Source organism: Rhea pennata, chromosome 13 (genome assembly GCF_028389875.1).
Source record: "Rhea pennata isolate bPtePen1 chromosome 13, bPtePen1.pri, whole genome shotgun sequence".
Taxonomy (NCBI): domain Eukaryota; kingdom Metazoa; phylum Chordata; class Aves; order Rheiformes; family Rheidae; genus Rhea; species Rhea pennata.
The window spans coordinates 13,807,395-13,835,310 of NC_084675.1; the positions used below are offsets into that span (position 1 = coordinate 13,807,395).

The 27,916-nt window shown below is 40.9% G+C and overlaps 1 protein-coding gene across 2 annotated transcripts in view; it reads right to left on the reverse strand.

Moving 5' to 3' along the window:
• WTIP (WT1 interacting protein) overlaps nt 1–27,916 on the reverse strand; it is an 84,764-nt gene that overhangs the window by 26,394 nt on the left and 30,454 nt on the right. For both annotated transcript variants that reach the window (XM_062586547.1, XM_062586548.1), the window contains exon 2: nt 23,648–23,749. In XM_062586547.1, the coding sequence (XP_062442531.1) occupies nt 23,648–23,749 (102 nt within the window). The remainder of the gene's footprint in view (nt 1–23,647; nt 23,750–27,916) is intronic.

Consider the following 27,916-nt stretch of genomic DNA (forward strand, 5'->3'; position numbering starts at 1 on the left):
GTTTCCTTTAAAGGAGGGAGGAAACCCAAGTTCGGGTTACTATTTGCTTTTACAGTATTAAAACAAAAGGCAATTTCTGTCAAAACTTGATACAACTTGCTGATAGCTCATTATAATAATAATGAGCAGTTACAATGAGCAGCCTACCGCAGAGTCCACAACTACAGGGTTTCACTAACGTAGTGCTTTTTCCCCCTTTGCTGCCTCTAGCTGGACAGCCCCCTTGGCACATCTGCCCTGTCAGATCAGTTCTGTGTAGTGCCAAGAAAGATCCTCAGTTCCACAACAGACCAGAAGAACAGCGAGCTGGCCTAGAATGAGCAGGGAGACCCTTGTAAGGCTCCAAAGATACAGCAAAACTCCCCTCAGCCTGCACCTTATACAGAAGCCTTTTTGCCAGAGTGCTTTTTAGCCATGATTACTACAAAAAATAAAGCTTATGTGCTCAGAGAGACAACATACACCACCCACTAACTCTGAGACTTCTTGGCTGAGGTCAACAAATTCAACAGAGTAGAGCGCTCAAGGGTATAGGTAGATGGCAGAGGCCATGTAAATGTCCAGTTAAGAGTGTGACCTTCCAAGCAGATCTTCTTGCACGCAATAAAGTGCAAGCTAGAAATTACTCTGTCACAGAAAAAAAATTGCAAGTGGTGTTCAAGACAACAAACACCCAAAGGAAACCAGGCTTTTTGGAACTGTTGTTTGCTTTATAAAATTAATTTATCCAGTTTATGATTGTTCAATACTTAAAATATGCCTAATAATTATTTCCTGCAGAACTTCTACATCCCAAGTGTAGCAAAGCACAAGTGAAGAACAGAAGAACAGCATGGCTTTAGCAAAGGACTGGGCATCAGATAGCAAGCCAAAGATTTGCCTTGCAGAAGTAAAATGACCCACAGTTGACACAGGGTGTCCACAGCTATTTTCTCCAGTCTCCACAACACTTCACTGGGTGGTGAAAACACACTAGTCAGGAAGCCGAGATGGGGCAGAACTTTTTCCAACACTGTTTCAAAAGCTGCTCCAGGCCTCATGGAACAAAATGTGAATCCGAGCAGCTTTTATTGTCTCAAGGAAGTGCTTCGAAACAGTAACAAAAATGTCCTGCTCCTTCTCCACTGGCAGTGAAAGCATCTTCAAAGCCCTTCCAGAAGAGGAAGTCTGCTACTGTTAGTAACGGGGGTTTTGCCTACGGAAGTGAGTTTATCGAGTCACAGCCTTCAGTGGTAGGTAGCCAGTCTCACACAGAAAGATGCCTCTCGAGCCCCCACCCCCTCCCATGCTCTCTCCTTTGTAAAACACGGGATAGCAATGTCTCACTGTCACAGCATGGTTGCTAGGCCTAATTACTGCGTGCAGAGCACTTTGAAGTTTAAAAGTACCAAGCATTGTTATAATAGTTTAAGTACTTTAGTGATTAAAAACATGCAACTGTTGGGTAATAATCATGATTTACTAGTATTGGAGTGTAAGCAAGGTCATGTGAGAAGTCTGCGTTGTCTCACAGGCTGGCGCTGCTTACAAAGAGCTCTCCTCCGACACGGCGGGAACGCTGCGTGCTCAGCCTCACCTCCTCACTGCCTGATGCATCCCCAAGACTACCGACGTGTTCAAAAAATACACCAACACACTTCCTCAGCATCATGATCTCGGTCACGATATTTTAGATATAAGTGCCTCTTCTTGCAACTTCATGCAGGAAAGTTTCAGCAATAGAGAGTAGGAAAAAAGCAAAAGATGACTAGCATCCTTTTATTTGAAACGTTACAACTGTGTATAACTAGAGGCCTGTATTTTACTCAGAAAAAGATAATTAAAACATCCCTATATGAAATGCAATTGAAGAGTTCGTCTGTAGGTATTGCTCCTAAAGACAAGGGAACTTCCTGTGTTAAAGCAGATTTAATTAAAAGTTGGCACTGCCAAAGTTATCACTATAAAAAAAATATTCAAGTACCTGCTGTTCCTGTTCTTTGGAGCCATGCCTGGGTAGGTCTGAGCACACACCAGCAGAGACCTCAGCTCGGCAGAGGCTTCTCGCCAAGGGCCACCCCCACTCCCACCTCCAGAGTCAGAAGCAAGGAGCGGCTGGGAGACGGGAGCAGGTGGCTCTGCCGTCGCTCCGTCTCCAAGGGCCGCAGCTCCTCTCCTTTCAGCTACTGACTGCAGCAGGCCCGCCTGGCGCTTCCCTGAGCGCCCGCGCTGTCCAACTCTGCTTCCGTGGCTCAAGGGGAGCAGAGGGTGCCAATGCAGCACTTCAAAGTTTTCCCCTCATAAGCTGCAAGAGTTCCCCGCTCGTTTCAGAAGAGCACAAATGTAACACTGACATCCTTTTTAATAGCTGTTTCTGAAGTGCAAAAAAACCCCACTTTGCTTTGTTAGTATTTCTTCCCCCATTATGTTTTATTTAATGAATTTTCAAGTCTGAGGCTAAGTGGGACGTTCAATAAAGAATTTCTGCACTTTGGAAGTTTTGGTTCATGACTCACACAGCTTTCTGCATACAGCAGCCACTGGCTTTTCATGCCTCACTGACTGATGAATTGTGCATATCTGTTTTATTAAGCAATGTCAAACATAGACCTAATTGCTTGTTAACAGCTTCAGATGCCATCTTTGCAAGGTCTGATGCGACAGCATCATGGTCTCATGGTCACTGGTCTCATGATAGTATCTCAATTGACAGTCTCACACAGTGTGTAAAGTGACATGTAAACATACATGCAGAACTAATACACAATGTTTGCTCAAACATTTTGCAGCTGCCATAATAGGGAAGGAAAATTCCTGTGTATTGCCTGCCCCAGAGCTCTGTATAAGCGTAATCAGACTGGACACAAAGTAACTTGGGCTGAGCAAAAGTTGGGTTTGTGTTCCCACTGTCAAACCAGGAACAGCGTTTCCATCATTCCTTTAAGAAAACTCAGACCAGAGGGCTAAACCTAGTAACTTTGTTTGGAGAAAGCCCCTGGCGTAAGACAAGGGCTGGCTCTGATCAACAGCGGTGCTGCCATGGCTCGCGATGGGCTGCCGAAGCTCCCAAAGGCAGGAGCACCCCAGACACCCCGTTACACCTTACGCTGCCCCAAGGGCTGCGGTGGGGCCTTCGGAAGCATCCCCGCCGGGGCGCGGCACCCGCCACGGCTGCGCACGCAGCCGCCGCGGGCTGTAGCCGGGAGCTGTGAACGCGGTGGCACGACTGCCGCAGCCTCGCTGGCTGTACAAGGTGCCATCTCATCTCCAAAGAGCACCCATGTGCTCTTCAAAAGCACAAACTGCTTCCCCTTTGCCTTCGAGTAACGTCAGACATCCAGATTTCAAAAATTCTGGGGTATAAAACAAAGCTATACATTTTAATAGCTGAGAAACACAGACCAAAATGACTTTAAAAACTTAGAGGCAAAAGAAACATCCAGAATCCGAGCTGTTCTCTGCAAACTCTGAGGCTAGAAATTACTATTTCTGAAAAATAGAAGCTAAGATTTAAGTCATTAGATGATTCCAGGAGCTGGTATTTCAAGAAAAATACCAAGTGTTACAATTGTGGAATAAATCATTGAAAATATTAAACATGAACCCATTTCTGTTACCTCCTCTGTTCAGTTAACTCAGGAGAAAACTGATGCTGGATTCCATCTAGGAGATGGATTTTTTTTCACTGTATTGAGAACACTTGCTGCCCGGGACTTAGAGATGTGCCAAAAGAAAACAAAAGCTTCCAATACTATTCATTTATTTATTATCATTTCTCCTTTACTCACATGTGAGTTTGTGTCTGCAGTTCCCCATCCCTCCCACTGGTTATGACTGCATATCTGCATAGAGATTTTCCTTATGCAGGGTTTCTGTTACTCCACTCATTTGAAAATGGGGAGCACTGAGGCTGCTTTAGCCCCTGAGTAACCGTTAATTAAAATTTTCTCTTCCACCTCCTACAGGGGACTGGTACAAAGCCCCCAAGCAATGTGAGCACAACCTTCCTGGGCCAAGGAGAGACGGGGTCTGCGCAGCCAGACCCGCAGCCTCCGGAGCGGGTGCGGGAAGGCAGCGCAGTGACCCTTTGTATGGGGCAGCAGCTACAGGGGGAAACTGCTCTCCAGCTGGATGCCCTACAACTCACTGGTGGTGGGGAAATTTCCATCCCCCACCGCCACTGCCTAGTCCCCTCCTCACAATGCTCAATTGCTGAGGCTTTGTGAAAGCCGGGGTGAATTTCTAGGGCTTTCAGAGTTTTAAAGATAGAAAAAAAAAAAATCAATGCCAAATTCCTTTGAATAGATGATACTGCATGTTGGCAGAAGCCACTTTTTCACAGACTTCAGCCGTTTGAAATTTGAAACACTAAAAAGTGGCTACTGTAAATGTGCTGTATTCTTCTTTTCAAAGCAATCTGGCACACAGTTTTACTCCCCTGTTTCAGGACCCAATCCTGCATTCCTTTCACGCTCAGACTCCCATTGACTTTAAGGAATGCAGGATTGGATCCTAAATGTGTGCTTTACTCACACAATAGCTCCTCATGGTTACGATCTATTGAGAAAGGCACACTTTAAAAACCATTTGGAATTGCAGGCTCATCCAACAGGCCCGAATGCTTGTAAAGATCTTTCATTATTTCAGGAAAAATGCTTGGTGTGTGAATTACATACACACACACATTCACACATTTTTCTGGTTTCAAGCTGCCGACACAGCTTGGTTTGAGATGCATCAAAATATTTTGAGCACTAGCCTGATAGCTAATGAAGAACCACGTGTAATTTTAGTTTTGAGAAACAGTAAAACTCTGGGAAAAAAACAAAAAAACAAAGCAAACATATAAGGAGCTGAATCTGTAAAACTTTTTTTTTTTTTTTTTTTTTTTAGAGAACATTTGTTAAAGCCTTTAAAAGACCTGCACTGGCTAAGACAAAACAGAGTCTTGCAATGCGATTTTTGAGGATGCTGTATATTGAGTTACTAGGCTATTACGATGCAAATCTCAAATGTACAAGCTTTTTACTTGGCCATAAACACAAAACAGTATACATTGTCCTTTCAGAAGAAAAGGTTTGCTGCTAAAATAGCAGAAGCCCTACGTAAATAACCAACATTCTTTCTGCCTGAGGTCACTGACTTGGCCTATTCAATTCCGGCCTAGTCTGGGATTTGACAATCTAAGCAGGGGAGAGGCCCTTTCCTTTTTTTTTCAAAAGAATGCTGGGATTTTATTTGAAATTTAAACTCTTGCAAACAAAAGGTGGCATCGTATGCTAGAGGCCTATGAAGGTGGAGTACAGGATGTGTATTGTTTTCTCCCTTTACATAGATTCTTTCAGGAAAGTATTCAGAGTCTGTGAACAAATTCTAATCAAATATTATCATCAGGTAGACAGAAATAGTATGATATTAATGAACAGTTTTAACAATTAGGAGATTTACTTCTAAAAATACTGATGCACAGAAAACATACAAATCTGAGTTATAATTTATTTTTTTTAGTTTTAAATTCTCCATAGTTTAAGCTCCTGTACATACATACACATTTGTATCCCCCCCCCCCAAAAAAAAAAAGTTTTCTGTGCAAATTAATTGTGGCTACAAAATTAGAGTTCATTTCCAATCTCTACCTCAAGTTGATCTTTCCTAGAATGGCAGATGGTAGGTAACTGTTATTCTTTCTGATTACTGTTTGTCCAGTTCTTATTAGGGCACTCACAAAGTACACACATGTATAATACTATTATTCAATTCCATTTATGGGCTGCTAATCAGACTCTGCATTGCTCTCTACTCTGTGCAACCTTTCCAGCAGCAAAACAGCATACAGTTGCTATCACATCAAAATAACGTGTTCTATACCTCACACTGCACATCATAGATTAAACTAAGTTGAATTTACAGCTGGTGTAAATCATCACAGCATCACTGAATTCATGACAATTTATACAAGCTATAGACCTGCCCAAAGGTATTATCTTCGCTGGAAAAAATTTCCATTTTTGCTATGTGCTAGCTAACGTGGGGTAAAATCCAGGTGAAAACAAGGCAGTTCATCATTTTGACATGTTTGTAGCTCAGGGTAAACTTTAGACTTTCCTCTGTAGTTTACCTTAACTTGCCATACTGTCAAAAAGAAAAACTTCATTAGCTTCTCTAGGATTTTGCATTTTATGTTAGCTATTACATTGAAGAAAACACCTTTCTATCCAGAAGTCAGGCCTTTGCTGCCAAGAAAGCTTGCATTCTTGCAGTGAGGCAGGTAATGTGCCACAGCTGCCTTGCTCTGACAACTGCACTCTGCAGCGTTCACAGCCACAGAAGTCTGCAGAATCAGAGCTAGGCGGAGGAGATGGGGAGGGTACATTTCTGCCGCAACCTAGCTGCACAATTTCAACTGTTAGTCTCCAGCCAAATTATGTAGATAGCTAGCCAGTATCTTTTGTTACCTTGCTAGAAAACCCCACCTTTCTTGGCAGGGTATCCAAAATCTCTGTGCCATGTTTACTCTAGTGTGGAATTCTCTCTTCCTTTCTCTCTCCTCCTACTCTTCAGTCAGGTTATTTATCCAAAAGGTTACTTAACGCTGCAGGGACAAGGAGATCTCTGACCTTCAGTACACAGGCAAAGCTTTCCTGTGCAGATCATATTATAAACTTCACAGATACTTTCAAGCTTCCATATAATTGCAAAAGTTAAGATTTGGCAGATGTTTCCTTTCTCTCCCACTTACGTATTTATTCTATCTCATACCTCCCATCAATTCCAGGGCTAAGGCATAAATTACTTCCACAGAGCTCTGACAGAAGAACTTAAAGGAGTTTGTAAAATGTAAGCCAAAAACATATTTAAAAAACAGAAATGCAACAGCCTGCACTGATCTAGTAACTATTTATAGGCCTATATATATTAACATATATCTTAAAATATATTTCTTTATCAGCTAGCAAGCAGATACACTTACATAAAAATAAAGCTCCACACAATAAACATATAATAAAGTACCAAAGGTACTTCAGTTAGGATTTCTTTCTGTGGGCAAATATAAAAAGCATGAAGGACAAGGACAAAGCAATGCAGACCACTGAGTAAAGGCCACCAGAAGCCTTCACACCACTCAGCAAGCTGAAGGGAAGAGGATACAGCTCTTTCCTCAAAGTAGCTTCTTGCGGGATGTTTTCATGCCCTCAGCACAGATCCCTCTCATCAACAGCAAAGTCAACTTTTTCAGCAACTGCCTGTAAGCTTGGACTTAAGAGAGTACTTGTTCTCTCACACTACCAGTGTGAGAGTCCAGTCCAGTCTATGACCACTATATCCACTGAGAAATTGTAGTCTTTTTCAATCCAAGTATTTCCAACTCTACAGGATGCAAGCTTCCCAAAAAACCTTGCTAGCTACTACCCATGCGAATGTGGCAGATGCTTCAGTAGAAACCACCATAATGGTGCAACAAGGATCTATCTAGCTCGGTATCCTGTCTCCAACTGTGGCCAGGAGTGAAAGCTTAATGGGAAAGAGCATTAGAAACAGGGCTTGCACAGGGTGATATGTTCCCAAGAATAACCTCTCAGCTTCCAGCAACCAGCACTTCACATCTTCCTACACAGCGGGTTGCATCAGAACTATTATGTTTAATAGCCTTGCTGGACCAATACTTCTCTAAGTTGTCTAATTCCTCTAAGAGTTCATTTATACTTTTGGTCTCCACACCGTCCCTATCGCAGTGGGTTCCGCAATGTACTTGTGCATTGTACATAAGTAAAAAGCGTTCCCTTTTGTTCGTTTTAAACCTCTACTGATCTCAGCTGCTGTGTCCTACAGAATGAGGCAATCTCTACAGACTGCACAACCAGACTAGACAAGAGCTTTGTCAAAGCCTGAAATGTCAAGGTCTCGAACTACACCTGGAAATGAACAGGATGCAGACCACATGAAACCATGACCAGGTCTTCATTGTACAACACAGAACTGGACACATACGTAAAAGGAACTGATAGTCCCTGACTCAGAAAATTCACACTCCATGTGCAATCTCCCCACAGCATCTCCCCACAGGAGACACAAGCAAGACACTAAATTCTGTACTACCTGAAGTTAGCGAGTAGCCTTCATGAAGAGAGAACTGCTATAGTCCACATGGCAGATAATTTCTGTAGAAATACACCCAAAAGAAAAAGCCATGCTCTTTCTGTAAAACTAAAGAGGAAGAGGGGGGGAAAGATTCCATCTCTGCTGCTATCTAAGCACTGAGAGTGGGGCAGAATCCACCAGAGCCTCTACCTGACAAATGTAACCAGCAGAAGCTAGCTCAATGCAGATCCTTCACCATTGCTACCAGTTATTTCTTCCAAGTCATTATCTATTTTTCATTCAAGTTCAGCCTCAACTAAAAATCATAGTTCAGTTACGTTCCCAAGTACACCATCAGAGATCTGTCTGGTCAAGAGCTAGCAGGGTGAAACAAGACAGAGTGCTGAACGTCATCTCCGAACTGTGAGCTGCAGCATCACTTTCTCTCCTATACTTTATATATAGGAGTATCCTGAACGAAAGGAGTGGACACAGCCCAATCCTGTGGCAACACGCAAGAGAGCCTCAAGGGAGATGAGTAATTTCCCCACGCTGTCTTCTAAGTTGTCTCAGGAAAACAAGAATGGATTTGCACAAGAACAGCTTACTTTCCTCCTCCTAGTAGCATCACATGTGTCAGCACCTCATTGCGAACAGCTTCAAAGGATGCTGCTGATGAACCTAAGCAGACCAGCAATACCTGATTTGAGTTATATCCAGAAAGCATTCAGCAGCCAACATCAATGGCACCCGTCCATTTGTGAAATCAAGCTCACAATGCTCAATTCTCATTCTTTCAAGACAAATCTGAGCAGCAAAAAATACAAAGATTGTTGAGATTCACAGCACCTAGACATTATAGCGTTTTTCTTTATGCAGTAATGGACGCACCATCTAGAAAGGGTCTCCTTTCCAAAATCTCCAGAAACAACAGGACTAATGATTTTCTAGTGAATATTGTCAGTCAGAAGGATATGTGGCTAATTTATGACTGCTTATGTAAATTGTACCCCTTTACCTCACCTCTGAGATTATTTAAATTTCAGACATAGAAGTTTCTGAAACTGCCTAAACACACAAAATATGCTATCAAGGAGAAGAGTTATCTAGCATCAATATAAACAGCTTTGCTCCTAAACGACCTAAAGACCTTCATAGTGTAGAATTTTTATAGCCCTGAAATGCAGAAGTTTCTTTCCACAGTTGTGGTAAAGGGGAAGCAGTTTTGTTGCCTCTTATATAGCTTCTCAATATACTTTTGAAAAATATATTTCAGTTACATTTACTCAGATCAGCTGTGCCCTATACAACATGTGAGAATTGGTCAAAGTTGGAGAAGCCACCACAGCACTTCCGGAGAGCTGGAGCACCGGAAAGCATTCTCCCTCAGCACTAGAATGCTAAGAAGCTTTAGCATTAAGCATTAAAACAGTCTGAACGTTCTGAAGCACGTTCTTTGAATTTATTTAGCAGTGAGCTTGGGGGAAAAAAAATTCAGTACAGGGACTACTCTTGTCCTGTTCACACTGGTGTAAATTTGGAAGAATTATAATGATGCGAGTAATGCTACTCCAGATTTACCCCTGGTAATTTTGAGGAAAGTCTGAACTATGATCTCAGAAATGCTTCATATGATATTCCCATGTGCTTTGCTGTAGCTAAAATACAGCTGAGAAATACAATTTTACTGAAACACTGAAATGAGTTGGGGCTTGCTCAGGCACTTGAATGCTTGATATTTTCTGGTAGACTGACCTATCAGTTTCCTCCACCTTTCCAGACAAGGTTGTATTAGAACTAAAGGCACAAGCAACTTCCAAAACAAAGACCTGAAAAGGTAGGACTCCCCATAGCAAACTCACTTCTCTTGGCACTCAGGTACAATAAGGATATTGTTCCTTTAATGCTTAGCTTTCCTTTTAAGAAGTATGCAAGATTTCAGCCAATTCTTCCCAACGATTAGTTCAGGATGAATGTACTTAACTCAGGATTCAGCTGGAAAGAACCCAAGTAGATGCAATCAATTTTTCGCTAAATCCACTTCCTTCCTCTCTTCCCTACCCAGCATGAGACATCAGCTCGCTACTACAGCCAGTGGTGACTAAGACAATGAAAACTTCTGCCTTCAGCCGTGCTTACATCAAAGTTGGTTACTCCTTTCACTGAAACAGCAAAACAAGTCCCTGCTGGTTGCGTATTCTTTAAGCTTCTTTAAGACTGCTAGGCTATTAAAACTGATCCAGCAAATTATTTCTATAGGTTTGAATTTATACTACTGTGGTTCCTCATGTCAGTAATCCATGAGCTTTCACAAATAATTTATTTGCATCATTTCCAGGAAGAATTTTGCAGGGAATTCACTTGGAAGAGCAACAGTGTAGAATATCTAGGCAGCCAGCTGAATTAAGTGACTGAAGTCATATGACCACATCCAATTTAATACTAGGAACATGCCATACTTGTGTTTTAAAATACATTGACAGATGACCAGTTGGACATAACTATCAGTAGTCAAAAAGTATTGCCAGGCACTGAAAATCCATTCCTATACATATTTAATACATACTAAATCAGGCACCTTCCACTCTGCATGGGTACAATTAAAAGATCTGACAGGCCTCCTATTATTGGCTTTATTCTGCATGTGTGTAAGGCACTTCTGAATCGCCACCGACAACCAAGTTAGCTCTGCAGTCAGAAGTCAGCAGTAACTAATCATTTTATTTCTTCTTACAGGAGATATTTTGTAAGTTTCTCCTCTCCACTTCTTTGCTTGTTTTTTGCCTAGCTCATTATTTACTTTTATTATTCCAAACTACAAGTTCACATGGAGTGTAGCAAGCAGGAATCAAATCTTGAGAGTTTTAGGTAAGAAAAGTCAATAAGGAAGGGGGAGTAGTGGAAGAAGTATGACCCGTGGAGGCAAACAGAGAAGGAAGAGTCCCTGTGAGCATCAGGAGGAGGAGAGCAAGGCGGCTCCGCAGCCTGGAGCCCACTCCCAGGCGCAGGCAGGCTGCCTGGCTTCGGGCACAAAGCTGAGGTGGTAGGAAATGGCAAAGGCAGCAGCGAGGGGAGGGCAGTGCTGGGGATCGGCCAACTGAGTCACAGAGGAAGGCGCAGTAACAGCAGATGTGTAGGTGAGGCTGAGATTATAGAGGCCTTGAAGAGGAGAGGAATACAGATTTTTGTGTGTGCAGATGGAAAGAGCTTGTGAAGACAGAATCAAGTGGGATGGGGCATAAAGCAGCAGGATAGGAAACCTTTCTTCAGATGTCCATCTCTGGAGTCTCTGTGTCATCTTTACTTCACGTGATATATGGGCAGCAGGAAGGGAAAGTATTTATGGAACTCAAAACTTGTCACGAGTCTGCTGCTAACACCACAATGCAGAGGAGATCTCACAGGGGACCAGGGGAACGATTTCACAAGACCGCGTGAACAACTGAGTCTGCCACAGGGTTTGAGGCCTGTCTGAGAGGCCACGACTCTGTCAACAACCTCCCCCTTACACCTTCTTCTCCCCCCAAAATCATTTCTCCCAAAGTGCACAACAGAGCAGGAGAGTTTGCAAAACCACACAGCGGCAGACTGTTTGACACGTTTGAGCAGAACTTACTGCCTCGCATAGGCTTCCCAGTCTCTATAGCCAGGTCACACAAATTAAACTTGAAGGCAACCTAACATTGGCCTCAAACTTCACTTATCACTCTGCTTTGTGTGACACCGATCAGCTGGGGCACAGAGAAACTGGAAAGCTCTTTGGCATTTTAGTGTGCAGGACAGACAGTCATTTCATTAGTAAAAGAACGTAAGTGTTATGGCTGCAAAGCATTTCAGTTCTGAACACCCCCAAAAATGCCATTGAGAGATTTTTCTCTTCCAGAATCCAAGAAAGGGACCTGTTCCTTGAGTACTAAACTCAGAGGAAGAGGAGGCCAAGTATCAGGCAAATACTCAACACTGTTCACTGAGAAGCCAGTCCTAAGGCACTCAAGCCTGATGGAAACAAATGGGCACCAGGGCACGGAAGGAGTACAGGTTCAAGACACGCACGGACACTACAGCACGTATCATTATCTCTTTTTGGCTGCCAAAACACACTGACCACACTAAATCAGATATTCATCCTGCTAACTGCCAAATGGAGTTGATAATCTTATAAATGGAGGAGTACTGAATACAGACTGGAAGCTGGCCATGAAGGAGGCTGCGACAGGGTTTTCCTTCAGGTTTGTTTCTAGTAGGTATTTAATGTACCTAATTGGGACTGAGTTTGCAAGCTAGAAGATTTCTTATTTTGTGTCAGTTCAACACAAGGCACTCATACAGAGGCTTCACTCTAGTAAAATACTAGGAGTTATTCAGTAAAAACAAAAATAATTCCTTACTACTTCTTGCATAATCAAAATTAGACAATTACATTGCAAAATTACCTACTTTTTATTCAAGCACAGGGAACAGGCTCATGTAGAGTGAACCACACCATAATGTCAGTGTGATCAGATCAGGTTCGTGATACTGGACTAAGACCTAATGCAGTCCCCACAAAGTCGAGAATAGTTTTACAGTAACTGAAACTGGGTAAGAATGGTAGGAGCAAGAGATTCCCCCTAACGGGGTTATAACCAAGCTAAAATTCTCTAAGAAGTCCAAAGATGAGAGGCAATATTGCTTGCTGGTAAATGACTCTGGAAACTGACCTCCAGAAGTCAATTTACCAGAACCAAAGTTGGTCATTTTACAAGGGCAAGTTTATAAGCAAGCAGAACATTCAGCTCATGTCAAATACCAGGGGTCAACTGAAGCACTTTCATTGGTGCCCAAGGACAGCCCACTGCAGCTATAATTGGCCAATCCTCCAGAGTCCCGTCATTTAAATGAGAAAAAATTTATGATTGTTTATGTAGGCCTCACGCCAAGCCTGTTTCTCTGATAAGCTTCTCTGGTGCATTTGTGTCTCACATCCGATTTAGAGTCCTCTGAATACTGGAGACAGCATTCCTTGGATACTTAAAATAAATTAAAAACACAATGTTCAGCTTGGACAGAGGAATGGGAACATTATTCATGTGGCCCAGGCACTAAGAGCTCTGGGGAGTGGCGCTGGGAAAATAGTCTTTTTTAAATCTTACATTAGTCTGTATTTAATAACATATAATCCTCAAAATGGTCCTTCATAAATTGTACATATGCATTATTTGAGCAAGTAGTTATTTTCAGTAGCATGCTGCAGCAGCTGTATGGCTTGGCTGGAAGATGCTACAAATATCTCCTCCAGCTAATGTAGCAATTTATTATTTAACGGTAATTAACACTCTCCTCTAGTCCTTCCATCCCAGAACCTCAAAGTTCCTTTCAAAATATTAATGAAATCAGCATAGCATCAACCATGCGAGGTAGATGAAAAGAATTATTCCTACATGGACAGACATACAGTTGAAGTGATTTGTTTAAGATTGCATAGGAAGTCTGTAGCAGAGTTTGGAATAAAACCATTGCTTCCTGACTCACTGGGCTGGTTTACCACTTCTTAACCACCAATCTATTAATTCTTTCAGCTACAAATTTCTATGAAGCTTGCTAATGTCTTCTCTACCAGAAGGAATCCCGAAAGACAGAACACCAAAAGCCTCTGTTATCACTGTACGTTCAGGAACAATAATGCCAGGGCTGCTTCCCCTATTTAATCTGTTTTATAATTGTGAAGACAAAAGTTCTTGTTTGCAAAGTTTATTGCTTCTTGTACAAGGCTAGGTTCTTCCAGGAAACAACATTCCAGGACATAAGTAGTAAAAACACTTTTCAGGTGTAAACCTTTGATTGGTGAAATTATTTTGTAAGATAAAACCTAGGCTGCTTTCTAGTCTGGAACATCAATGACTTTTCAGGCCATACAGACTTCTGGTTCCTTGAAATAAGTAGTAAATAAGAATTATTATTAAGGATGAGTTAGTAACCTAGCCTACACAGGAGGCACGGATGAGGTGCAAAGCAAAAGAGAGTTCTTTCAGATGAAAGCAAAGCAGCAAAACACATTCTCACTCCATTGTGTGTCCTTCGGGAAAACATTCACAAAATATTATACTGAGAGATCCTGTCATAATTAGGTAGGATTTCTGGACAAAAGTGTCAGAGGGGTATGTGGACAGGCAAGAGGAGAGAGGAGAGATCCTGCTACCTCAGCAGAGAGTACAACATGGAAAAGGGACACCAAGAAGGCCAAGACTAGAGATAGAGAGCAGGACATGGCCTAATGGGGGGAGGAGGGGAAATTCTATTGAAAGAATACATGCGAAGCTTGGAAAAGAAGGGGACAGCTTTGTTAGTGAGAAAGGACACACTGAAGCTTCTGCTCTTGCAAAGGAATATCATCTTGCCTCCTTGATAAAAGATTTGTTGGGCTGCCAACAATATGGAGTCTTTGAACCCTAGGAACTCAGGTTCCAGGAAAAATGTAACATACACAGTAATGCTAGTCAAAAGGGGAAATGATCAAGGCACAGTAAGGTTTCAAACAACATCAAGGTCAAGGAGGCAAGTTGATTGTCTTCTGTAGAGAGAGGTACTGACACAATTAAATTGCCATCTTTATTGAAAGAGCTTCCAGCGCTCATCTGAAACGAAGAACAAAAAATCGTCCATGCAGAACCAAAGCCAGAGCAAACGCAAGGAGAGAGAAGAATGAACAATAAATCAAGGGAGGTGGAAAGCTGGTCTCCCCTTCACAGAAGCTGCATCTGGGACAAACTGAAGTCTCATCTTTCCAACACGGTGTGTGTGTGTGTGGGGGGGGGGGAAGTAAAATCACTTTGGGTTATTCCAGAGCAATAATGGTGAGATAATGTCCATATATCCAAAGAATAGGACAGAGGAAAGCCAGAGATTCAGATGATAGGGAAATATCCAACAGACATAAATTTAGAGGGGAGGCTAAACACATTAGCCTAGACATGTTTGCATATATGGATGGGTACGCAACAACCAAATTTCACAGAATAGGCACCAGGAGAAAAATGGCTAATTGGTTATTGAAAGAAGAACTGATTTACTGAGTGCTGAAAGGATGAAGGACAAAACTGATGAACTCGTGTATGTGGAGACAGAGCTGACTTATTGTCGAGGCAATAATGGTGCGTATTGAATTAGAGATGGTTTCCGGGAGCTGAGAGACCTTCTGGGGACTGGTTCTCAGATGAGTAAAGGACTAAGGACATCACTAAAGCTTTGACTGGGCTTTCTACAAAACAAATAGGGACAATATATAGCACAAACTTAGATCATTAAAAAAAAACAGGAAGGAAAAAACCCATCTCCTTTTTTTCTTCACTTTTTCTCTGCCCACTTTTCCCTTTGTTTTTAGGTAATACTTAAAAACTACAGAACCTGGAAATAGGAAACAAACATCTGCTGATGTCACGTGACTTGCCTGCATCCTGCTCTGGATTATCTGGATTTCTTCCCCTGGGGGAGAGGAACTCAACTGCAGCACAAGGCAATCTTTGCTCTTGGAGAAACTGAGATGTGTTCCAAGAGAACATTTAAATGAGGAGAGGGAGTGGAAGTAAGACAAGAGAGTAGAAGAGAAAGAAAGAAAAACTTCGAGAGGTGTGGGTTTCAAATAAGAGAATCAAGAGTTGTGGGTAATAAATGCTGAAATAGGGAGATTTAAGCAAAGCTTGTTACACTACACAATAGATGGCATTCCAAACACACAAAAATCTGCAAGAAAATGATTATATTCTCACTAGTATTTACTATACTTCTCAGAAATAAAAATCAAAGGCAAAAATTTTGTTAATTAGATTTTATCTTTTGTACTTTATATGTTTTCCAACCCCTGAAAGGATCACAAACATTGTCAGTGATTGGTTCCATATTACAGATTAAAAAAAAAAAAAATACTGCAGGGAGGAATACATCCATGGGTCGGTCAATCAACAGGGAGAAAAGTTTCCATCATTAGTTGCCAAGCAACCCCCACCAATTAAAATAACCATCAAAAGCCACGCATTTAATGCCAGAATAATTAATAGTGGAACACAATTAATACCTTTCAGGGAAACAAAGAGACAGAGAGAAACCACCAGTTTTCTCATCATAACTATTCATCATAAGCCTTCTGATAATCAAAAATAGAGAATGGAAATGTTTTCCATTTCTCTGTTAGCTAGATACCTATCAAGAACACCTCCCCTGGGGGTCAGCCTTCAAATCTGCGAACACTAGTTGCTAAGGAGCCCTCAAAAATGAGAGATATTTAGTATTAAGACTAACCAAACCCCTAACCAAACAAATTTAAGCACATGTTTATTTTTGAGCACCTGAGATACCTTCCCCATGGAAGTCAGGAACCAGGATTTGAGCAGTCAGGTGAGTCACCCTTAAAAACTGGCCCTGTCCTGTATTTGAACAGGATTTAAAGTAATCACAGGATTGAAAACCTTTCACGACAGTGTCTAGCAGTATCATCTGTAAGAAGAGACACAACCAATGGACTGATCTATTTATCTGAAGTATGGCTAGACTAGGGCTTAGCTAGCACAGGAGAACAATACAATCAGAGAGCAGACTGCTAAATGCATCCTAAGAATAAGAACAGCTAAATAAATTCTAAACAAAGGAGATTTGGGGGAACAGCTGGGTCAGGCCCCTCTCAAACATTTCCAATTACTCTTTTCTCACCCCTTTTCATTTTTCTAAAGTCTGAAATATTAACAGTGGATCAAGATTAAGGAAACATTTTTACACCAATAGGTACACTAAGATACTTGGGACCTTAGAAGTGCCGATATCCAAGTTTGACTTTTAATTACCAGCAAACAAAATTACATTCCTTTACTGACACTTACTCACGTGTTAAGAATCTTGTGCAAAGTGAATCAAAGTTATCTGAAAGCAGTTGTCACCTTTACAATAATAATGCTGCTTCTTCAAGTGAGCACCTTCTCTTCAGCAAATTTTACTAATACTTCCAAATAACTGCCTCAGATAGGGTGTATCAGGACTTACTGCCAGGTCTCGTTACAGCCTGGAAACCACCAAACATTCAGGTAGCCTTGAACACAGTCTGCATGCAGGGTCTGAGTAGCAGTAACAACTTCATTATGCAAGTTCAGGTCCTCAAGATCTCCCGCTTCTGGCCATGGGGGTCAGGAAGGAACGTTCCCCCATGCCCAGCACTGAATCATCTGCCAGCTCACCCTGCTCTAAGCACCAGGTATTAGCCAATAGCTCTGGCAGGCTTTCAGACCAAAAACCCCCAAATTCCAATCTGCTCTAGACTGATGGCATATAGTTAAAAAACTAAACAGGAAAGTTTTTAAGGACAGTAGCTACGCGCTAGACTAACTACACAGCAGTGTACTTCTCAAAGCAATGCTCATTGGTTTCTTACCCTTAAATGTTCTCGCTGTGACTCCTTGATGTTCAGAATAGCCTGCATAAAAAACTGGTAGTTCAGATGAACAGTCAGAGGCTGAAGCTGCAACTGAGTCACCTAAGTCAGGCACTAGATACTGAAGAGTTAACAGCTAGCACACACACACACACATATCACTATGATTACCAATGCTAATATTATATGTGAACATACAGTAGAGAACTCAAATTCAGCACTAAATTTTGTTTTATTCTACATAAATGTCACATTCACAGAGAATTTAATTTAAGGCTACGAAGCAAGTACTGGCAACGTGCAGTTTGGATGCAGTGTGACTCATACTAAACTTACAAATATGCCATGGGGACAGAACAAATATGAATTAAAAATGAACCTTCCACCAGGAATTTGGGTATTTTAAAAACTCACCATTGCTGAAAAATATACTCTGAAGAGATGCAGTTTCTTAAAGACATTCTGTGCCTTACCACCACCAAAAGCAAACAAAGGTTCAACCCAGGGCAGCTAATATGCAAAAGAACATTTTCAGCAACACAGGAAGCTTCTCCCTACAAGCAGGGACATGATCATACTTCCTATTAATAGCCATTTACGTACAGTAGCACTCAATGTTTTCAGTCAGAAAACAACTGCTTACTAGATCCTATACCAACGTAAAGGGAGGCTACATCTAAACCTACAATCCCATTCTTTTTTGAACCAGTAAGAAGGCACATGCTAATTCAGAACTGCACTTCGTATCTTCAAGGTGACAGTAACTGTGCCTATGGTTGTCCCACTTGGGCTTTTCAGAATTACTGTGCTGCCAGCCTTCACTATAATCCTCCTTTTAGAGAAGCTTGTAGCAAGGAGTTTTGTGAAGTCTGGAAAAAAGCTGGTGCTGAGGCAGCAGCAGTACTGCCAGGAATCAGCTGAACTTTTGTGAGCTGTCCCTTAAATGAAACTGCTGAACAAAACCCCCCATGAGCATTCCAATCTGATCAATAACTACTAGGTAAGAAACGAGCTGCATACCTTTGGGATTTATACAGTTTGCTGTAGGCTTTTGATTGATCTTGCAGTGGTTGCCTGTGCCTAAAACCAGTGGCTAACATGCAGGTGAAAGGCAAATGGAAGCTCAAACATTTGCCTTTGTGTAAAAGAGCAGAATGTTTCCCAGGTATATATGGTGAAATACATCTCAGCTTGAGAGCACAGAGATTTGAAACTCCTAGTTCTGCAAAGTTCATTTGCTTCACATCTACTACCATGCAAAAAGTAACATGAATACAAAGATTGATATTCCTCACTGTAAAGATTTATCTTACTGCAGTTTCTCTATAGTCACTGCAACTGGATTAAATTTTTCATCCTGAAAAGATGCTGTGTATGGCACTATGATTTGAGCATCATCCTGCCCTCGAGGCACTTGGTAAACTACTTTCTGTAACAAATATCAAATAGATTCTGTTAATTCCTGCAGCTGATCACCTGCACTTAGATTGCACAAGTGAACTGGGCATTACTGCAATTATCCTTCAAGAAATCCTGTCATACTCTGAAATAGTACCAAGAGGGATTAGATGAGCTATTCAGGCAGACGTTTTTCTGCTCGTCTTCTGTAAGCAAAATCTGCAACTGAACTCTTGCCAAAACTAAAGTTTTACTCTTAACAGAAGAGAGAGTGGATGCTTTTGGCTAAATTCATTGCTGTTATTTAAGACTCATTCAGCAAAGCATGCTTACGTATGAGTAATTTAACGTGTTTAAGCAGTGGTCTAAGTGTTTTGCTGTACCAAGGCCTAAAAGAGGTTTCACTGGTGTTAAAGCTGAGAGGAGATTTGCATTTTCATTAAAAAAACCAAACATCCTAACAAGCTTCAGGCTTCTTCTCTGAGAGGTTATGCATCAAGATCTATGTTGAACCGTTTGATCCCAGAGAAATCAGAGAGCTTTGGCTTTTACATTACCTGAAGTGAATTATCTGATCTATGAAAAAAGGCCCGTCTCAGGACCATGGCTTGTTACATAAAGCACTGGGATTTACACACATGCACACACAAAAACAATAATTACTGAAAGAGCAAAGTTCTGAGATGTAGAATATTCCCAGGTCCCAATGGCTTGGTGAGCAAGGCTCAAGTATTCAAAGCCCACTGAAATTACTAAAAGCCAGAAATGCATCATTATACCTTAATACAAAATATCTATGCCTGCTAAGTCATTTACTTTTCCCTTCCATCCTACTCATCTCAACCCACTGGTGAGACTTCTCACTCTGAGGATATCTGGTACAATTCTGAACCAATACAGCACCAAGGTTTACCCAAAAACTTAGAAACTAGGAAGACAATGAACAGAATTACCATTTTAGCAAGATATCCAAAGGGGACATAAGTTATCATTTCTTTCCTATTTATTTACTAAACCTCTGAAACATTTCCTCATCTTCCTGTGGTTATGTTTTCAAAAAACTAAGTACTGTAGCTGTGAAACAGCTCCAAGACCATAAGTTCTCGTACTTCCATACTAACAAGGCTGGAGTCCTCACAGAGGCTTTTATTACCCATGTATTTTAGATCTTCCTCTTAATTAGAAACAATATAAACTTCTCCAGCAATCTTGTGATATACTTTGACAGGTGTCAAAAAGGACAGCACTGAGCAAAGTGCTGGTATGTTCACTGAAAGGCCCAAGATGGCATCTTGCCATACAGTGGCAATTTCAACCACAGCATCCCCAACAAGATTGTACTGAGCTCTGAAGCCTAAGTGAAGCTTCAAGTGCCCGAGAGAATTCTTACTTGAGGACAATTTCCTCATGAGGGTTTCTTCATGTTTTTCTGCATAGTTGCACTTTGCTAAGTTGAAAATACTCACTACCGAGTGCTGAAATGCAGCCCTTGAAGACCTATTACTCGTTATTGCATTTCAGTCTGAGTGGTCTTCAAACCACACTATTTCACAAGGCTTTGATATATATATATATATGTATATTATATATGTGTGTGTGTGTGTGTGTGTGTAAAATTGTAGCTAGTTAAATATTGGGCTCTTATCTAAATCAAATTTTAATTACTGCCTTTCACTTTCTACATTTGTTGTACTGAAATTAAGATTGGTATTTGCTGGAGAGGAATTTAGATCATTCTTGTTATTTGAGGGTAGGGGAAAGGAAAAAAAGAAGGATAAATATTTCTTCTTACTTTACTTTAGATTTTTAAGTACACGCAACCAGTGCGCAAGAACCGTCTTAGGCCAAGACACCAATGTATTTCTCTGCTCTCCTGTCAAAGATTCAGTGTGTAATGCCCAGAAGAAGCGTTGGTTCATACGATACAACCTCCTGCCTAACACAGGTCATTAACAGGTTCACCCAGTTACCTATGTACTGAGTCTAAAAGCTTGGCTCAATTTAAGACACCTTCCAGAGGGACATTTAGTCTTAATTTTAAAGCAATGAGGAACAGAGAATCGGTTACTTCTCTTGCTACTTTGTTCCAGCAGTTATTTATCCTCATTGCACACAAACTGACTTTGATTTTCCATCTGAATTGTGTAGTTTCAGCCTCTAGAAGATTTCCTATATTTTTCTCTAGTACACAAAATACTACTTTCTAATGCCGTTTCCTAGTAAAAGCATTTGAGCTCCAATCAAGCACCCCCTCCCCATATTCCTTCTGATACCCAAAATACACTGGGTTCATGAAAAGCTTTTTTCCATCCTTTAGTCATCTGCATAACCCATTTTGGACCCTCTCCAGTTTTTCCTCATTAGTTTTGTTGCCCATCATTAGACACAGAGTGCAATATTCTAGCATGGGTCTCACCAACGTCACATTTAAGATAAGATTAACGCCCTATTCATAAACTGAAGTACTGAGAAGTTTGTGTTCACTTGCTTGTACAATACGACCTGCAAACCCCTTTCAGCAGCACATTCCAAGATGCAGTTGCCACAGATATGACCTGCATGCCTTGCTCCCAAGATCTGAATCCACTAGTCTTTCTCCTCAGTCATTAGCCTGAATTGTTCTGGCTTTCAGAAGAAATTCCAAGACCACACTGCACCAAGCAAAGTGTGAACCTGAAGAGTTTATGTAACATCCCCTCACTGGCTGTGTTCAGTGTGACACTAGTCAGGAGCTGAGGTCAGAGGACTAGCTCTGCTATTAGCTCACTATTGCATGCCACTGATTGTAAGCTTTGATCAAGTATTTCACCTGCACGCACAGCTGTTACTACTATATTAACAGCCTATCCACCTTGTGGATGCCAACATAAGAAAGATTGCAGACCTTGCGGGCTATAGACAACTGGCTTCCTTTTAATGAATTTGCATTAGAGGTTGTGGACAGAAGGAAATCCAAAGGCTTCTTGCTAGCAAAATCTTCCACAGATGATAGCTGGGCTCTCCAGCCTGAGACCAATACAAAAGCAGCTTAGAAGACATGGAGCATTGTTTCCTAGTGTGTGCATTTGTACTCATGAAAAGTTGGGTGAATCAAGAAATTCCACTGGCACTGTGAGGTGGGGCAAAAATACGTTTTGAAAGAACGCACCTGAAGACACCTTCTGCTAGATGTACACTGGCCACACATGTTGCCAGGACAGTCAGAAAAGCTTGTTGTGCATGTGAATAATTAAGTTGGAATTGTATTTTGCTGTTAAAATACATTCCTTGGCTTTATACAGTCGTCTGAGGAACAGAGTAATCTGCGTACAGACCCTTGCAGTAACAAACATGCATCCTGTCTACTTAAAATAAAACAAAAAACAACAACAAAGTGCCCCACAGAGCAAGCTAGAATTCACCATGCAATTAGGTTAGCTTAATGTTGACAATGAATGAATAGATATTATCCAATATCATGTTCTGTAATCCTCTGCTAAGCAGGATGTTGGAGCATTTCTTTTATTCTGGCAGCCAACAAAATAGCTGCTCACTGTCAGACTTGAGTAGAGTCACGAGAATGATCCTCTAAGAGTTGAGACAAGTTTATGCTAGAACCTGATAATGGTCCAGAGTGATTTATAAAGGTTACTAAATTCTATATTCAAGTTGTAAGGCTTTAACCCAACATTTATCTATGTGTACAAAACTTAGAAGAAAAAAATATTTCTTTCACAAGTGACTTTTACACTGGTCTTTTCATTAGAAAGTTACTTGGTTTTATGCCAATAATCTTTTACTCTTTTTCTAATCCTTACTTAATCTCTTCTATAAACAATCTACACTCAGCATATTCTGCTGATAGTAAATCTTTTGCTGCATATATATATCATAACAAATTTTTGACATCCAGGCCAATATTTTCATATATTAGGAACCTAAATCCACATGTATATTGATAAAAACCATCTGACTCCTGAACACGAGCTCTGATAGTTGCCTTAAACTTGGTGAGAATTTGTGAACCCTCAGCACTTACAGACAAGACACGTAGGTTTCCAACTTCAGTTCACAGTGAATGACTTAAAGCAAACACTTCTGAAAGTGCTGCCCTAAGTTTTCCAAGTCCCATGTTTTCCCTGGCAAAGCCATGACTTCTACCAAGTCACATAGAGAATACATCACTTCTATATACATTCAAATTTAAACAGAAATCTAAACAGGTCCTGAGAGCAGCAAGGATAGCAAGCAGCAGCCAGTGTTTACCTACACTGCTTTCCTCTACAAAAATAAAATATGGTAATACTTTAAGGTGTTCCGACTTGCACTTTCTACTTGTTCTTATTACATTCACATAAAGAAACAATTTTTGAGCACTATGTACAAACAGAAATGACAAATATACATGCTGGAGTGGACTTGCATTTGTATGTAGCAAGTGAAGGAAAGTATGCTTCTGACTGCACAAATTTTATCATTTTTCTGTAGAAATGATAAAATGCACATTACAGTTCCATAAACATAGCCAATTTAAAGTATGAAGTGCTCACAAACAGTCAGGTTGAAGCCCTTTTAAAAATGCAGCCCTTAAAACAACCAAATACTACTTTTCTACTACTGTTCAACTACTACTGTTGCTTTAAAAAACACTATGAAACACTTACAGATGGCAAATAAAAAACAACTTTTGAAGCTGGAGCCTTGTGTGCGAATTTTGCCTCAAAGTCAGCAAGATGAGGTCTCACTTTGCACACTAGATGCTAAAGGAATACATATTACAGAAGGAAGCCACTTAAGACTACGGTAGATCTGACTTACCACAAGAGCAGCACGTGAAGCAGTTGGTATGATAGAGGTTACCCATCGCTTGGCAAGCCTGGCTCGCGCCATATACACCTTTTCCACATTTTATACAGATACCTAGGAGGAAGAAAGAGTGAATGTTAGAATCCTCTGCAACTCCTAAAAGCAGATCCTGGCCACCAAATCTTACGCATTGCTATACCCCCATCAGGCCCTTTATCAATGAGCGAGCCAACCTGAATAGATTCAAGTACCAAAGTTGCCAAGGAACAGCTTGAGTGAAACAAACATATGGAAATTAACCTAAACGAGTGGGCGGTGAGGGCAATAAGCCTCAGCTCTTGATACAAAGCAAGGAGACTTAGGCTGAATAAAGACAGACATCCCAGGAAGGCAGGTGAAATGAGACCAGGAAAGCCAAACGCTCTCTGGAAATAACTCAGTTTGTCCATGTATTTATTTCTGTCTGTGCAGAAAATGCTCCCAATGCAAACCCTGGCAGACAGATAATTCAACAATCACTTTGCTTCTGCATCCCTATGAACAGGAACTAAAGTGCTGGAGAATCTCCATCCTCGCCTCATATACTCAGAACCATTTATTTTATGTTCTCTGAGAAGTCCATTGGTCTCTACCTGGCTGAAGCTGTATAGAATGCCTCAAGACAAGGCTGTGCGATTTTGAAAATACTACAGAAAAAAGCAAAAATTGGGATTTTTGCCTCACTCAACCCTGTAATGAAGCTACCTATGTACTGTTTGAATTTTGTTTCTACAAATGTATGCACAAGCTTAGCACTGATTATTAGTACCAATAAAACTCCTAATACACCTCAAAGGTAGGAACTGAAGAACTACAAAAGTCAGGCTTTAACCATCCAGAGTCTTTCCCCATTGTACCATGAAAATATATACAAATACACACAAACATGACAAATGCACAGAAAATACAAATGCAAACTGCTTTGAGGAAAATTAGCATATTTTGAACTACCAGAAACCTTAGTAGCAGAAAAAACACAGCTAAGCTAACAAAGGATTTGGTGCCTCAGTTTGATTTTGTTTGATCTTACACATTCATAGTATGCGAATTATCCTAAACTGCCACACCACAGAGAAAGAAATGTCATTTGCTTCCGACAGGTAACTGTAAGGACATTGGTAAAGCTGGCAAAAGAACAATATCCAGTAATACTGCTGAGATTTAGCTCAGGCTTTCAATGACAAAACAGCTGTAAAAAACATGACACCCATGAGCATCTTTGGCTCCCAAGCTGTTCAAGGCATATTCTAAAATCCATTTCTGATTCCTACACGTTTAAGCATTCATAATCATCTGTATGGGCTACACAGTTTCATCAATTTAAATGTGATACTCTCAAATTAAAAAAAAAATATTGGGAGGGAGGAGAAGGACACGGGGAGAAGAGACCTTCCTATGTTACTAATCAAATACTGAAATGAAAAGACCTTTCACAAATTAGGCATTTATACCTTCTAGGGACTCTCTTATTTCAGATTATGAGGAGATTAGCCTTTTATTCACCTATCTAAATGTGCTAGCATAACACTGCAATTTTGGACCATAAGCATATTTGTCAAATATAATAATTTTTAAAACCATAATTTTAATACTAGATTTTAAAAGACTCTTCCAGAACCTAATTTCTGTATTTCAGTGAAGCAGGAACTATCACTTTAATGTCAACAAAAGCCAATGTCCCAAGTTAAACCTGTATTACCAAACAAGATGCCAGAAAAATCCATCAGTTTGCTAGTCATTAGACAAGCTCTGATATAAGAAATTGAGATTTCAGAATATTTGTTGCCTTATGCAAGGTTCCTGAAATGTTATGTCTATTTATTTATTTGTAACCAAAGGTTATGAAAAAGGGCTGTTATTTGCCATGAGTTAATGGTTAATTGCTGATGAAAGATAGTTATTGATTACCATGGACATACTGATCTGAAAATGAAGCCAGCTCAGCCAGCCAGTGCAGTTAGCAGCAATGGCAGAGCCACTGTCAGAACAGCAGGAACAACCCATCAACCTGCTTTCTGCCTCACCGTATACTATGAGCTCTAAAGCAACCACAGTCACTTGTGGCTTTGTGAGCAGAAAGGGTTGAACATACAGCAAAGAACACGGCATTTGCTTTTGGAACAAGCGGTCTGTTACTTTAGCCCAAAGTCTTGGTATTTCAATTGACTTTTGCTAGTGAAGCCAGAAGAGAACCTTTTTAGAGTTTCCCAGCTAACTGCACCCTTTTTGCCTATCTTTTCATGCCATCTGTGCACCCAGCACTGATGGCTATCGATAGTTCGACTGTGAGGTTACATTGACAGCACTACTTTTTCCCATTTCTGCTTCATCTTGCTCAAACCATAGCAGAAATCCACAGCCTAGGCTTTTCTGACATTTTTCTCTATGAGGTCTCATGAACAAATCTACTGTAGCCATTAACCACTTGGACAGATGAAGCTATCGTCTGATTTCTTTGCCTACTGCTTCACTGGACTATCAGAAGTAAAAGGAAGATTTACTGTGGATGTTAAACTTACACTGGCCTCTCCAGCAAGTGACTTGTTATGAGCAGCTGTCAGTTCGTTAACTTATTTTCTCTAAAAGACTGGTCATTAACTCCAGGAATGAATGACCACAGAGATGATTAGCATTCTAAAAAGGCATATATAATATTTCAAAAGTGTATTTTGGAAAACATATGCAGCTGTGGTGTGAGTACAGCATGAGCTCATAACTGCCTAGAAAAGGCACTGACTACATGGCCGTTCTGGTCTGGTTTTCCACCAGTCAGAGCCCAGACTGCACACTGTGAGCTTGTGAAAGCTTTGGCATAACAGCTACATTGCTCTTTTTTTTTTTTTTTTTTTTTTTTTTTTCCAGATTTAATTCCAATTCTTGTTAAATTGCCTATGAAGAATGTTCTGCTACAGAGCAAGCATGCCTCTTTTCTGACACCTCACTCCAAGAGACTTTTTCATTCTTTATACAATACTTTGCCTCTTCCAAGATCTCTATTCAAGATGCTAGGGCAGGATCTTCTGTGGGTGCTGCAGTTTGATAGCTCTGAGTGAAACAAAGAGGTCCATTAGGTTCTAGCCTCACCTAAGATCTGTTCCTTTGCTTCTACTAGTTTTCTGAATTAGCTCTCTTTTCTCACAGCCTCACCAAGAACCAAGCAAGTGCACAGGCCCACAGGCTGGGCCCTGCCTTGGATTTTGTGGCCCTCCCTCAGGAGACAAGTATCATCAAGTATCTAGCTCCAGTCCTTTGGCTGCTCTGTACTGGCAGAGTGGTGCTAAGTACCCTCAGCAGCAGTATAAGGATTAGGGCTCTTAGTCTATTAAGAAAAATTGTAAGCCAAAAATATACATATTTCGAGTTCTTTAACACATCAACTACTGCATTTCCACTCAGGTCATGAGGTTCTCTAAATACCTGGTATCTCTTTTTGGCAAAAAAAGATGTTGCATACACCTAAAGTTTGATGGAAGCACAGTATAGCAGTGCAGTAAAGGGATATGTGTGTCCTTACACAATGTTTAACTGAACATGAGAGTAGAGATTCAACAAACACGTTCTCTGCGGACTTCAGCAAAAGACAATCAACAAAAATAGTGCTAGAAAAAGAAGGAACTCCCTGGAACTCCCTACGGGAGTTAGCTGCAGAACTTTGCCAGTGCTCTCCAAACCTTTAACAAGTCCAATTCTTTGAGCTTGACAGCTTCAGTTAAAAGAGCATCTCTGCATACAAACAGGACCAGACTTCCAAGACTATATGACAACACAGCAATGATTTCTGGGTAGCACAGGCATTAGCAAGAGGCTGATTTAAGCACCAAGAAAAATAGGGTCCAATTGTTATTAGCCCAAACAGTATTTTCTGATGTATTCAATAATTTTGATCCAGAATCAAGAGATGAAAGGACAACAAAGTATAATGAGCAAAGGTAACAACAACAACCCAGAGAAGACACTAAAGCTATGTGAGTTTTGCTCAGTCTGCCATAATACACCTGTAAGAGTTCCCTATAGTAGCCTATGTGTTGGAAGAAGTTCACACCAGGACCTCAATATCCAGTTATGGAAAGATCTTTACTTTGGCAAGCCTTCACAATATTCTTTGACCATGCAGGTGTAGGTTGCAGACTGGTACTTTGTACCGACTCCTCCGGGTACCTCAGAATTAGTACAAAGGCAGTTGGCTTAGGTTAAATGGCTATGCACTAGTACCGTACTAGCACCTGGCTTTCAGCAATGCAT